This window comes from Muscardinus avellanarius (assembly GCF_963383645.1).
Source record: "Muscardinus avellanarius genome assembly, chromosome: 11".
NCBI lineage: Eukaryota > Metazoa > Chordata > Mammalia > Rodentia > Gliridae > Muscardinus > Muscardinus avellanarius.
Genome location: NC_137797.1, coordinates 90,652,501 through 90,666,549, shown reverse-complemented (window position 1 = coordinate 90,666,549; position 14,049 = coordinate 90,652,501). Strand labels below are relative to the sequence as shown.

Here is a 14,049-nt window from a genome sequence, read left to right as displayed (position 1 = left end):
AAAAAATAAAATAAAATAAAATAAGACAAAGAAAAAGACAGAATAGACCACCGCACGTCCTGGGCTGTGCTCCCCACCGAGGACACTGACTCCTAGTCGGCCCCCGAGGCTGGTGTGCACCGCGCCCAGCAAAGCTGAGGGACATGGCTGCCTCACAGAGATTTCACAGATGCCAAGAAGAGTCATGAGCTGGCAGAGAACACCCTCAGAGGCCGAGCCACTGATGAGAGTCCCCACCAGGGCAAAGCCCAGCAGAGCTATGGGGACCAGGCCACCTCACAACACTAGACTGCTGAGTCCCACTCAGAAGAGCCACAGGTGGGGGCTCCGACATGTGAGAGCTGCAGGATCAGAGGCACCCAGGAGGGTCCTGGTGGCAGTAACCCCCAAAGCAGTGGTGTCAGCATAGATGCAGGGGTGGGATCACTGTCCAGCAGCCCCAAGGGCAGAGAAGTGAGGCAGAGCAGATTATTTGCAAGCCTTGACGTGTAGGGTTGAGTGCTCTGTTTGGTACTGAATGTGTCTGGGACCTGGCACTTTTTTCTTCTTTCCTATGTCTTTCTTTTGGCACAGAATGTCTGTCCTCAGCCAGTCCCACAATTCTATTTTGGAAACACATAACATGTTCTATTTGCAGGTTCACCCATGGGAAGAAATTTCCCCCAAATGCTTTCTACCTGGAGTGTGTGTCACCCACATCTGATGACATTTAGATGAGACCTTGGACTTTAGACTTATGAGCTGATATTGGAAGGGTTAAGATTTCTGAGACTATTGGGATAAAATAAACGTAAGAAATGTATAGCAGAGGGAGGGGCAAAATGCAAGGGTCTGATCTTCAGGACCCCTCACACGCCTGGGCTGAAACCCTCACCCCCAAGGTGATGACGATGGGCTTTGGAGAGTTGTCAGAACATAGGGTAGAATCCTCACAAATGGGATGTGTATCATCAGAAAAGAGGACGAGAGTGACTCGTTGGCTCTCTTGCCACCTGAGGACACATCTGCAAGCCTGGACGCGGGTCCTCACCAAACACCAGAGCGGGCAGCGCCGCGGTCTTGGACTCTGTGGCCTCCAGAATGGGACAAATGCACACCTGTTCTTACAAGCCACTCAGACTATGATGCTTTTGTTAATGGTACCCAACAGACTAAGATAACTAGTCTGAAAAGACTAATAATATATGTAATGGCACCCAGCAGACTTAAGATAAATAGCTGAAATTATTTTTAAGCAAGGTCACATACCCATTCCCAAGCAGCCCATGAGACATAAAGGCTCAGCCCCGCGCCCTAAAGAGACGACCCTCAGGGGACATTCCAACTTCAAAGTCCCTGGGCCTGCACTGAGCCCGCGCCGCGCCCACCTCCTCCCTTTCCAGTGGTGTTGATCTTAGGGGATCTCCTCGGTGAATCTCCTTCGTGGCTAGCTCTGTCTCCAAGTCTGCTTCTCCAGGAACACAGCCGGTGATAAGTAACCTAGGCCTGCTGAGGGTTTCGTTATTGTTTTCAAATCGGTAGAAGAACCTCAAGGGGTTCTGGGAGGAACGTGCTCCTCTGGTCCGATGCAGATATCCACATAAGGACAAGAAAAAATCTACCGCTGTGGATGGGATGTGTCCCTGCCTCTTCTTAGAGGCTAAAGCTTCTTCTGATCGCAGGATATGATTTGGAGGAAGAGACGAAGTAGAGAGAACAGCGGGAGGGAAGTCGATGCGAGGAAAAGCTGCACTGTGGAGATCAGACGGTTTTGCTAGAAGAAAATGTGACATCACTGAAAGCAGAGAGACGAGGGTGGACAGGAGGCCTTGATGCCTGAAGGAAAGAAATACTGAATGCTGATAGGGGCAGAACGGTGTTGGAAAAAATCAGGTTCTGAGATCGATGCAAGAGCCAGGGGTGGCAGCGCACACTTGTCATCCCAGTACTTGGGAGGCTGAGACAGGAGGATCACAGGTTCCAGGACAGCCTCATAACTTAGCAAGATTTTCAACAACCTAGTGAGACCCTGTTTCCGAATAAAAAGTAAAAAGGTCTGGAGATGTAACTTGGAGGTAGAATGCCTTTGGGTTCAATCCCAGCACTAAATTTAAAAAAAAAAAAAAGAATTAGGCCGGGCGTGGTGGCGCACGCTTGTAATCCCCGCGCTTGGGAGGCAGAGACAGGAGGATCGCGCAGGTTCGAAGCCAGCCGCGCGCGCTGGTTTAGGAGACCCTGTTTCCAAAATGAAAATGTAAAAAATAGGTCTGGGAGTGTAGCCCGGAGGTAGAAGGGCTTCCAGGAACCCCAGTACCACCAAAAAATAAAAATAAAAAAAATAAAAATAAAAATAAAAAAAAGAATTAGTGAAAAAGATTTCCAAATGACAAATGGTACCTGTGGTGTCTTCTCTTTGCAAGTAAACCTTGCTAATACTTCCTGGCACCGTGATCTTCACCGCAAACCTAAATCCTTTACGGAGACCTGAAAGGATCTCGGATGAAAAAACGTAAAAGGAGAGAAACACAAGGTAGAGTCTTTCAGATGGATCTAGCTTCTGCCGGAGGTACTTGCTCTTTAATTTCTACTAAATCTTTGCTTTCACTAAACCTTGTTTGTGTTCTCTCCCATCCCCTATCTCCACATTCATATCTCCTGAGAGTTCCATCTAGCACCCAGGTAATTCCCTTACTCCCTCCCTTACCCTCTCTTCCTGTCATTTTCTTTTGTAAGATACTCTGTGCTTTGAGTGAACTAAAGCTTCTGATTTCAAGGCATTCTGGCTGGTGTCTCTACAGAGAGGAGCATAGCTATTGATCAGGAGATGTGCTTCATGTATATTTACTAAAGAGTATTTCGTAACACATGTTAAAAAAGACTACCATTTGGCGAATGAAGGAGAATTACATACTAATCAGCAAAGAGTCACTTCTGAACTGAGACTCTAAAGATCATATTTAGGCTAACCTCATAATTTTATAAAGAAGAAAACTTTTCTGGCAGATTTTTTTGTCTGCAAATATTTTCTCCCTTTCCCACCCATATAACAATATTAAAATGTTTTCCTGTTCCACCTCCCATCTCAATTTCTCTTATCCTTTTTAGCAGCAACTAAGCTGCCAGAGAAAGTATTTCAAGGTGGATTATGAAGTTGCTGCCAAAGCAAAAAAAGAAAAAAAGAAGAAGAAGAAGAACAAAAAAGGTTTAATTGAAAAAGCAGCTGGCTGTTTGCCACCATAGGAAGAGTTTGAATTCTCTTACCCTCTCCCCCAAATTTCTGGGGGTATGGAGTACTTCTTTACACAGTTATAACTGTGCCTCTTACCACCCTTTCTTCTTATCTCTTCCATACCTAGATTGGGCCCACAGGGCTATAAATGACCCAGTGCAACTCTGAACCCGTTAAGGGCAGGAGGATGATTCCAGGCTGTTGTGGCTGCCTGGATATTATTCTCTAAGACCAAAGCCATTGGTCTCCAAACCTAAAGCCTCAAAGGAAAGGAAACCCGACAACTAACGGAATCCTCCGCTGATTGCTTTTCGTGATTCCCCACTTCCAACATCAAGTGTTTGCCAGAAAAAGAGATTATCTGGTTACTGGCTGGGAACAGGCCCACATTTCTGTGCTGCACTATGGAAACTCCCCAAAATTTGGAGTTGTGAAAAAAAGCAAAATGATACATGATAAAAAGAAACTATTTAGTTCTTGTTTGGTCCTGGGTAGTTTTCTATGATCTAGTGCCTCCTCAAATTATGGTGAGTTTCAGGACAGGGAAAGAACCATGAAGAGAAATGACGGTTGTATCCAGATGCCCTAACTAGGCCGTTTTATTCCATGGTGATGACTCTATTGCTCTGTGTGGGAGGTTTCAATTTGAAACCCCCTCCCATCCCAACCACAAGCACAGATAAGCAGAAGAATATTAGTGGGATACCTAAATAACAAATCAGTTCCACGCCACTTCCAGGCTGTGTCAAACCCTCTGATTTAACCACGTATTTGTTCAAATGGAGATGATCTCTACTCTTACGATCCAGCATTCACACATACCACGCTGCTCGGTAGAATATGTAAGTGGGATCCATACTTGTCCCCAACTATTTTTTTTTTCTTTTTGGTGCTGGGGATTGAACCCAGGGGCATTCAACATTCAAGCTACACCCCCCAGCCCTGATCTATTTTTTTATTTGGAAACAGGGTCGTGCCAAGCTGAGGGCCTCAGTAAGTTGCAGAGGCTGCCTTTGAACTTGAGATCCTCCTGTCTCAGCCTCCAAAGTACTGGATTATAGGTGTGTGCCACCGCACCCAGCCTATTCCCAACTATATAAGTAACTTACTAGTAGCAGGGTAAAATACACTTACCCTGCTTTTGAAAAATAAGTGGTCTTTATGATTAGTAGTAAAATCTTTGGACAGTATATACTTTGACAGACAAAAAGAAAGCAATTGTGTAATTTTTAAAATGCAATGTTTACAAAGAATATCCAAAATATCCAATTTATCAGCTGGTACGTGCCTTTGCTTTTAACTTCTATACATGACAAAGAGGAGCACTGCTTGACATAATCCTTCAACCCAAAAGATCAATTACGCTGAATTGAGCCTGTGCGTTTTCAATCACCGAGAGCAAATGATAGGTATTAGGCGAAGCGAATTGACTCAACAACACAGCCTGCTGAGAGCGAATACATTTGCTTGAAAACAATATTTCTTCTCTTAAGTGAGTACACAGCGATGGGACGTGCTGGGTTGGGAGTTCTGAAGATCAGGGGCTTCCGGCTCACCACCCAGCAGCGCCGGCTCCCTGTGTCTGGGCGTGGGTATGCCTCCATCATTTTCTGAATGGACCACCTCTGGGGCACAGAAATGAAAGCTGCTTCTGAGCCCAGCAATTTCTGCTGAACATGCCAACTAAGAGCCACCTCATGTGATGGTGAGGGGCTGCAAGCCGCAGAGCTAGATTCGGATCCCAAGTCAGCCCCTGGATGAGGACAGCTCTAGGTGTCTCAAAGTTGGGCTGCATGGTCACCTCAGATCCAGAAGAAGAAAAGGTCTGGACTGGCACATTCCAAGCCAGTCAGCCCCACTGCCTCAAACACTAATCGCAGGTATCTAAGCCTTCAGGGTTTCCCAGAAAAACAAATAAAGGCTGCTTTAAGGTAGGCGCCACCGAGGCTGGTATGACAGAGAACTCCAGGGGCAAAAAGCCTTTCCTTCCAGACACGCCTCTTCTTCCGCTTCCCTGCACCCACCTGCCAAACAGCTGCCAAGCATCTCTGCATGGCCAACGCCAAGGGCATCGGAGGAGAGTTACCAGGAAGGAATAAGCAAAAAGGAAAAAGGACCAAAAGACCTGGTGCCTGCGCACAAAATATTTCAGACACGGGATGAGTATAGAAAATGATATTATTTCCTTGGAGGAACTGATTTATATAGCAATACTGTTTATAAAATTACTGTTTTCTAATTATATTTTGTAAATAACTTCTAATTGAGAATAAAGTTTTGTTGAAAAAGGAAAATACAATTGAAATCGTTTGGACATAAAAGAGCCAAGAAAATGATGCACTGGATACTGTAATGAGGCCACGTTGCTGTGATTCCTAGCATTTGTCTTTTAACAGGACTGCCCCCCACACACACCACCCCCAGGTACTTTCCATAATTTGGGATTTCCTTTCTGGCATGGACCTGATCCTCACCCGGCACCACAAGATTTTTCCCATGCCTGACAATCCTGCCCTTCACATCTTGGAGATTCCAGAAATATGTTTCCTCTTGTTTCTTTTGTTAAGAATTTATAGAGTCTACTAGATCTTCTGTTAGGAATTTATAGTCTAATAGAACCCAGCTATAATAATAATACGACTCCCGGTAGAGTGGTAAGAGGGTTTTTTGAGCTTGGAGTTTCACCTTGCATAAAACAAAGCCTCTTCCTACTTGGCTAATTAAGTTATTTGCTTTATTGTTGTTGTTGTTTTCAAAGTTATGGAAAGAGGGGTAAGAATAGTACAAAGAACTTCTGCACAGAGAGATTAGATTCGCAACCTCTGCCATGGTGGTGTTTTCTGTCTGTCTGTCTGTCTGTCTGTCTGTGTCTTTCTCTCCACACACACACAATTTTCCTGAATTATTTATGAATTAGTTCCAGACACATGACTTTTCAACCCCCAATTTTTCAGCATGTATTTGCTTTTAAAAAAGTTCATTCTCTTATAAAAACCATAGTACAATAAAAATAACTTTCAGTAAATCTAACAGAAGCAGTACTACAACCTACAAAATTCATATGCAGATTTTACCAACTGTGCTGAAAATATCTTCTGTAGAGAATATTTGTCCTGATTCAAGATCTAATCCAGAATTGTACAGTGCACGCCGTGGCCACATCTCCTTAATCTCCTTTCACGTGGAGCAGTCTCTCAGCTTGCGTGTGTGTGTGTGTTGCTGTAGATTAAATCCAGGGGCCTTCTACCTTTGAGCTCACCCCCATCCCGCCCTATTTTATTTATTTTTCATTTGGACTCAGGGTCTCACTAAGTTGCTAACAGCCTCACTGAGAGGCTAGCTTCAGACCTCCAATCCTTCTGCTTCAGCTTTCCAAGTATCAGGATTACAGGTATGTGCTGCCATGCCCAGCTTCTCAGCCTTCTTTGTGATACTGGCAATTTTTGCACACATACATATTTATTCCCCACTCAGTAGCCCAAATGATGAGACCATGCCAGTCCCTTCTCAAACCCCTCCAAAGCTCAGCCATCACTCAGAACAGAATCCTACCCCTTCCTTGCCCCAACTTTCTCTTTTTCATTGTTTTACTTTATTGGTCATCGCAGTATTATTAATGTGATAGTATAATATCCACTCACTACTTGACTGCTTCTCCCAAGGGGCAGGGAAGAAGTTTTATCTATTTTTCTAGTCAACTGTCCTCCCTGTGGCTAAGGAGTTTGCTTATCTTGTCTGTAGTTAATTCTCAGAGACTGTGTCAGTATCTGGCACACAGTGGCTACTTCATATATTCCTACTGAACAAATTAATCAACAGTTTTCAGATTTAAGAAAGATGATAAAGACACCAAGAAGTGAATAGAGTTCACTAGGAAACATGAGAATTATACAAAGGGCTGAGCTCAGTGTTAGAGTGCGTGCTTAACATGCCCTACGTTTAATCCCCAGCACCATACACACATACAAAAACAATTTTACACATCTTAGAAGGCAGATATGGACAGGACAGTAGGGAATACAAATAATATATGAGCAAATCTTCAGAGGAAAAAATATTACTTTTCTTTAGGGCAAAACCCCATAAGCAGTCTGTGAGACCTGACACCAAAACTCAGGATTGAGTTCTAGTTTTTTAAGACGGCTTTAAGTTAGAGATTGCCAACACGTCATAACAGAAAGCACCAATCAATATGGGCCTCTCAAGTCATACACATCCTCCAGGGCTGCTCGTGAAGTCTCTCACTCTGAGATTCAGGAAGCGGAATTAGGGCAAACCACACACGCATCCCTGCTCGTCAAGCCACCGCTGCAGTTCCTGGTTTGGGCCTTACTCTTACTCACACCATTGTTAGTAGATGTTTAATTTATAAAATTCTAAACACACATAAGACTCTTTTCTCTTTTTCTCCATAGGTTTTCATGCTCCATCTCTCAGCCCCTCGCCACTCTCTGAATATATGTTACATATTGTAGCTTCACCGTCTGTGTCTCAGACTTCACCACCCAGGGCAACTTCACTCTGTATATTCAGGTTGGCTTTTGCTTCCAAAATGTTTTCTTACACTGCCATTTTGATATTGTATTGGTGCCTTACGACTGCATGGAGGTTCAGAGTGACACAAGCTTGCTGAACACAGCACTTGGCGTATTTCTGACACCCACCCCATCCTCCCGCCCCTCTCCCCATACAGGCTGGTGAGATCGTAGTGATACCTCCATAGAGGGACAGAACATTTCTAAACTGCTTCTTCTTTTGATTCGACTTCCTCCCCTCGCCGCTTCTCTCCACCAGTCCCTTGCAGTGACCTCTCCTCTTTATCTGAAGTCCCTTTCGTTTCCTATTTATCCATAGCTTCCTTATATGAGAGAAAACCTCCAAACCTTGGCTTTCTGAAACTGGCTGATCAAACATAGAACAGCTCTGGTTTCATCCATCTTCCTACGAAAGACAGAATTTTGTTCTTCTTTGTGGCTGAGTCAAGTTCCATTGTGTATACACCATATTTCTTCTATCCATTCATCTGTTGATAGAGGCCTACATGGTTCTGTCATTTTGGCTATTGCGAGTTGTGCTACAATAAACATATATATACATATAACACTGTAGCATTCTGATTTTAATTATTCTGGGAAAATACCCAGGAGTAATATAGCTGGGTCGTATGGTGATTCCATTCCTAGGCTTTCTAGAAACCTCCATATTAACCTCCATAGTAGCTATGCTAGATTAGATCCTACCAGCAGTGTATAACAGTTCCTATCTCCCCACATCCTCCTCAGCATTTATTATTGTTTGATTCTTGGTGATTGCCATTCTAACTAGAGTTAGATGGAATCTCAGTGTTGTTTTGACTTGCATTTCCCTGATTGCTAATGATATTGCATACTTTTTATTTGTTGGACATTCGTCTTTCTTCTTTTGAGAAGTATTCAGTTCAAGTGGCCATTTTTTATTGGGTTATTTGTTTTGTACTGTTAACTTTTTTGAGTTCTTTATATATTCTAGATATTAGCTCTCTTTCAGAGGAGAGCTAGAAAACTTTTCTTCTATAGGCTTTCTCTTCAAACTCTTGATTGTCTCCTTTGCTGCACAGAACTTTTTTAATCTGATGCCATCCCATTGATTCTCAGCTTTGTTTCCCGAGCTTTGGGAGTCTTATTGAGGAAGTCTCTACCAGGGGCTATGTGTTAGAGAGTTGGTGTTATGTTTTCTCCCAGTGTTCCTCAAATTATACCATGAACCAAAAAGAGACGGACTACCAGACTCACTCTACAAAGCCAGTATCATCTTGATACCAAAACCAAATAAAGATACCTGAAGGAAAAAAGTTAAAGGCCAACACCTTTGTTGAGCATAGATGCAAAAATTCTAATAAAATACTATCAGTTCATATACTGACCCTCATCAAGAAAATTATGTGCCAAGATGAAAATGGTTTTATTCTAGGAATACATGGTTGATTCAACATACACAGGTCAATAAATGAAATTAATCAGATAAACAGAATCAATAACAAAAATCATATGACCATCTCATAGATACAGAAAAAGCATTTGACAAAATCCAACACCCATTTGTGGTTAAAAAAAAAAAAACACCAAAGAAATTGGAGATAGAAGGGATTTACCTCAATAGCATACAGGTAATATATGATAAGCCCAAAGCTAACATCATACTGAAAGGGGAAAAACCAAAAGTATTTCCTCTAAAATCATGTACAAAAGATGTCCATTATCATCACTTCTATTTGATGCAGTACTTGAAATTTTAGCTTGAGAAATTAGTCAATAGAAGGAAATTAAAGAGATACAAATTAAGAAGAACTGAAATAATCTGTTTCCAGATGATATGATCCTATACTTAGATACAGAAAAAAACTTAATCAGAAGACTTCGAGAGCTGATAAACAAGTTTAGCAAAGAAGCCAGATACAAAATCAGCCTGTAAAACAGTTCCTTTTCTATACACCAACCACAAGTTCACTGAAAATGAAATCTGAAAAATAATCCCATTCACAATAGCCTCAAAAAATAAAATACTTAGGAATAAATCTACTCAAGAAGGTAAAAGACATAGACAATAAAAATTATAGGACACTGAAGGAAGAAATTGAAGAAGACCTTAGAAGATGGAAAGACCTTCCATATTCTTGCATAGGCAGAACAAATATTTTAAAATGGCCATACCAGTAAAAAGCAATCTATGAATCCAATGTAATCTCTATCAAAATACCAATGTCATTCCTCACAGAGCCAGGAAAAACAGCATGGTATTGGCTTAAATACACACATATAGACCAGTAGAATAGAAGATAGAGAAATCCTTGCATATATACTTAGTTGGTTTTTGACAAAGCTGACAAAAACAAGTGCTGAAGAAGAGACAGCCTTTTCAACAAATGGTGTTGGGGAAATTGGTTATCTACATATAGAAGAGAAAATCAGACCCTTTCTCATCTTGCTCAAAACTCAACTCTGGATTATCATTTTGAATATCTACTCTGTTCTATAGTTTTATTTTCCTTATTCAGGGATTCCAATAGGTAGATGGATAGGTAGGTAGGTAGATAGATAGAAAGACAGAGACAGACAGACAGACAGACAGACAGGCTCTTCTTCATAGAGTGGTTCTTATTTGCCTTTCTTCTACCCCTTTCTCTCTGGTCATTGTTACTTGTTTATTTATATTACTATCATTCTCTTCATGGTTCTCCTGCCTTTCTTCAATGTCCCTTATTACATTTTCAATCAAATCCATTCTCCCTTCTACACCTTATAATTTAGTCTATAGTTCTCACAATAAAACTCCATTTGTTTTTTGAGTTTGATAAACTTTCATTTTATTTCTTCTTTTTTCTTTTCTCTTGGCTCCTTTTTTCCCCTCTGACCTCAGTTTTTTATATTCAAAGTATTTTTCATAGCCCCATGTATGTTGGGAAGAAATTTAATTCCACTTGGGGTATGGTGCCACAATATTCTTCTGCTTCATGACTGCTTTTCTAGAGAGGGGTTTCCATACATTGAAACGTTTTGATTTTCCTTTTGGTTCTGGGCTCACAGCAGTTATATACAGGAGAACAAACGCTAAGCATTTTGTGGGCCAGCTGACAATAGGCGCTGGTTCACACGACTCTGGTCAAGAGCTCCCCCTGCTGTCAGAGCCACAAAGTGCAGTTTCTTGAGACAATTTCCTGGCTTGCTTTTATAAAATATGGTGGTTGTACAGGTGTCTCCACCAACGCTTTCTCCCCTTCACAAACACAAGTCTGCAGGTGCTCCTCCCTACCTTTAAGCGAGTTTGTCCCTAGAGATCGGTAACAGCTGTGTCTCTGTAAGACCCTTCCTCTTCAATTAGTGCTCCACCTACCTGGATTCCTTTTCAGTATGGCCACGCTATCTCTTTCCGAGAGTAATTTTCACACGGTACCCTAGTCCATCTTGGTTTATCCAGAGCCCTAGCAATGGCCTTCAGTAGGAGCTCCCGAGTCACTCTACCAAAAACTCATGTTTAGATTCCTACTTAACAGTAACTACAGTTTGTACCATCGGCTGAAGGTGATGGATTTATGTAATTGAATTTGTTAATTTTGTGATCTGTAGTTTTTTTGGAAGATGTAAAAGGGACTAGGACTTGGGCAGCAACAATTAATTACCTCGGCTTATCTGTAAGTGCCTCGTATATAATTCTTCCTAATGCTCTGCCTTTTCTGTCTTGTGGCGGCCACAGCAGTGCAGGGCTGTGTTGCTCTCTCCGGGGCGGAGGCTCCTCTCCCCCGAGTTGCTGGCTGTCATGGATGCTGACTGCTCTAGCTCTGCCTCTCAGCAGGCAGGACTTCCCCTGTGTAGCCTTGCCCAGTGCCACACACCCAGCCTCCGTCATGAAGCCAACAGCCAACGCAGCACAAAGCAGGGCCCCAGAGCTGGGTGTGGTGGCACACACCTGTAATCCCAGGACTTGAGAGGCTGAGACGGGAGGGCTGCAGGTTCGAGGACAGCCTCAGCAATGTAGCAAGACTCTCAGCAATGACAGAGACCCTGTTTCAAAACCAAAAAGTTAAAAAAAAAATCTGGGGGTGTGGCCTAGGGGTACAATGCTCCTAAGGTGCATCCCCAGTACCAACACCAACACCAAAAAGGCATGGCCCCTTGCCGTGATGTGTGAACACTCCAAAGGGCAGTCCCAGCTCGGGGCGCTCTATGGGACCAGCTGTAGCTGCACTGAGGTCAGCATCTCTGTCCGCTCAATCCCACCTTCCTTCCAGGAGCATCTTCTGAGGGCGCTCCTCCAGCTCCCTTCTGCACACAGTTCTCTATCTCAGGACACCAGCAGGTATCCTCCTAATACAATCGCCATTGTAAAACCAAGAGTGCTGAGTTATGAGACAGCCACTGCTGTGGGCCACTAAATATATCGGGTACCTTCACTTCTTGAAAGGAAACTGAGGAAGGTACCATTATTATCACCTTCCTATCTCAGAATAGAAAAGAAAAAGAGAAAATAAGTACCCGGTGTCAGGTATTATGCGCTCAGGGCAGGGCGTTGGTGTGGACACTCTGCCTGGAGCACTAGTGCTCGGCCACTGCCTCCCGCTCTGGCTTGGCATCCACTGCCTCTCTGGGAGGGCCCCAGGCATCCCTGCTGGCATCTTCCCATGACCCGTCTCAGGCACAGCCAGATAGGACGCTCACGCACCACGCGATCACAAACAGTAGGGTATTTTCATTTTTTTAACTCATAGTGTTTTCACAAGTGGATCCACTCTGACAGTAGTTACTAAAGATGAAATTTTTATTTATTTACTTATTTCTTTATTATTATTATTATTTGTGTGTGGTACTGGGGATTCAGCTCAGGGGCACTTGACCTCTGGGCTATATCCCCAGCCCTTCTTATTTTTCATTTTGAAATAGGATCTCACCAGGTTGCTGACAGTTTCTCTACGTTGCTGGGGCTGGCCTCGAACCTGAGATACCCCTGTCTCAGCCTCCCAAGTACTGGGATTACAGATGTGCATCACCACGCCTGGCTTAAAAACGATTTTTTTTTTTTTTGTAGTACTGGGGTTCCTGGAAGCCCTTCTACCTCCGGGCTACACTCCCAGACTTATTTTATACTTTGGAAACAGGGTCTCTTAAGCCAGCGAGGCTGGCTTCAAACGTGTGCAATCCTCCTGTCTCCACCTCCCAAGCGCAGGGATCGTAAGTGTGCGCCACCACGCCCGGCTAAAGACGGAATTTGATCTTATGAATTTGACTTTCAAAACTTTAGCATTGAAAACAAAGACACATGCTTACAAACCCACCCTATCATCACCGTCCTATCCCAGGATTTCTTTTCATAGGTACCATACACATACACAAGTAAATACCTGTTAACAAACACTTCTCTATAGATTTGTTTTACTTTACATCTATGTAACAAAAATATGATAACATTTCCCAGAAGTTCTTACCTCCATCCTGAAATTTGCTTAATCTTTCAAAATATGACGACAGGGGAGCCTGCACGATATCTAGGATAGCCAGAAGGGTTCTTGTCAGCCTTAACAATTCACTGAAACTATAGAATCCAAAGTATATAAGATTCCGGGCCAGGTGGACCACCTTAATTAAAGGGGAGGGGGAATGGAAGAAGGAGAAAAGAAAAGAGCATTGGGAACTGAAAGGAACACTGGCATTTTTAAATCCAAAGTAGTTCAGATATGTCTCAACTTCCTAATTCTTTAATGCCTAGGAATTAAAATGTCTGCCAAAGCAACCACTTAAACTTTGATTTATTCAAGTCTGGAGTTAATATAGAAGATGCTGGGTTCTTTAATGTGGCTGAAGAGGTTTACATTAGAATTATTTATCTCTTGATTAAATATTAACTCACTTCATTTAGAAGGATGCCACTTAATAAACGGTTAAATTAATTACTTTACTAAATAAATATTATCCATAAAATATTCCCAGAAATAAGCTTTCTTTATGCTGCTTTTCAGTCTCCTGGATATTACAGAACCTACCAAGTATGAGAGTCAGCCTCTGAGACGTGGCCCCAGTGTCTAGTGTCCTGGCTTACTGTATCAGGGTTGGTCTTTGTGACCAAAGCACAGCAGAAGTCGCTTCCTTGGCCTCAGTGCGTGCGTGCGTGTGTGTGTGTGTGTGTGTGTGTGCGCGCGCGCATGTGTGTGCACGCGCACACTCCTATCATGACTTGCTCTGCAGTAAGCCAGGTATTATATCATGGTGACACTCAGCCCATGGAAAGGCCCCTGTTGCAAGAAGCTACAGCGTCTGGTCAAAAGCCAGCAAGTAAGTCTAGCCATCAACAGTGCAACTGAGGTTAGAAGAAAA

At 42.9% G+C, this 14,049-nt stretch overlaps 1 protein-coding gene across 4 annotated transcripts in view; it reads right to left on the bottom strand.

The window, feature by feature from the left end:
- Positions 1-14,049, bottom strand: part of ITPR2 (inositol 1,4,5-trisphosphate receptor type 2) — a gene marked incomplete at both ends in the record, with an annotated part of 551,977 nt that overhangs the window by 359,688 nt on the left and 178,240 nt on the right. For all 4 annotated transcript variants that reach the window (XM_080705463.1, XM_080705466.1, XM_080705464.1 and 1 more), the window contains one exon: positions 13,164-13,314. In XM_080705463.1, coding sequence (XP_080561589.1) covers positions 13,164-13,314 — 151 coding nt within the window. The remainder of the gene's footprint in view (positions 1-13,163; positions 13,315-14,049) is intronic.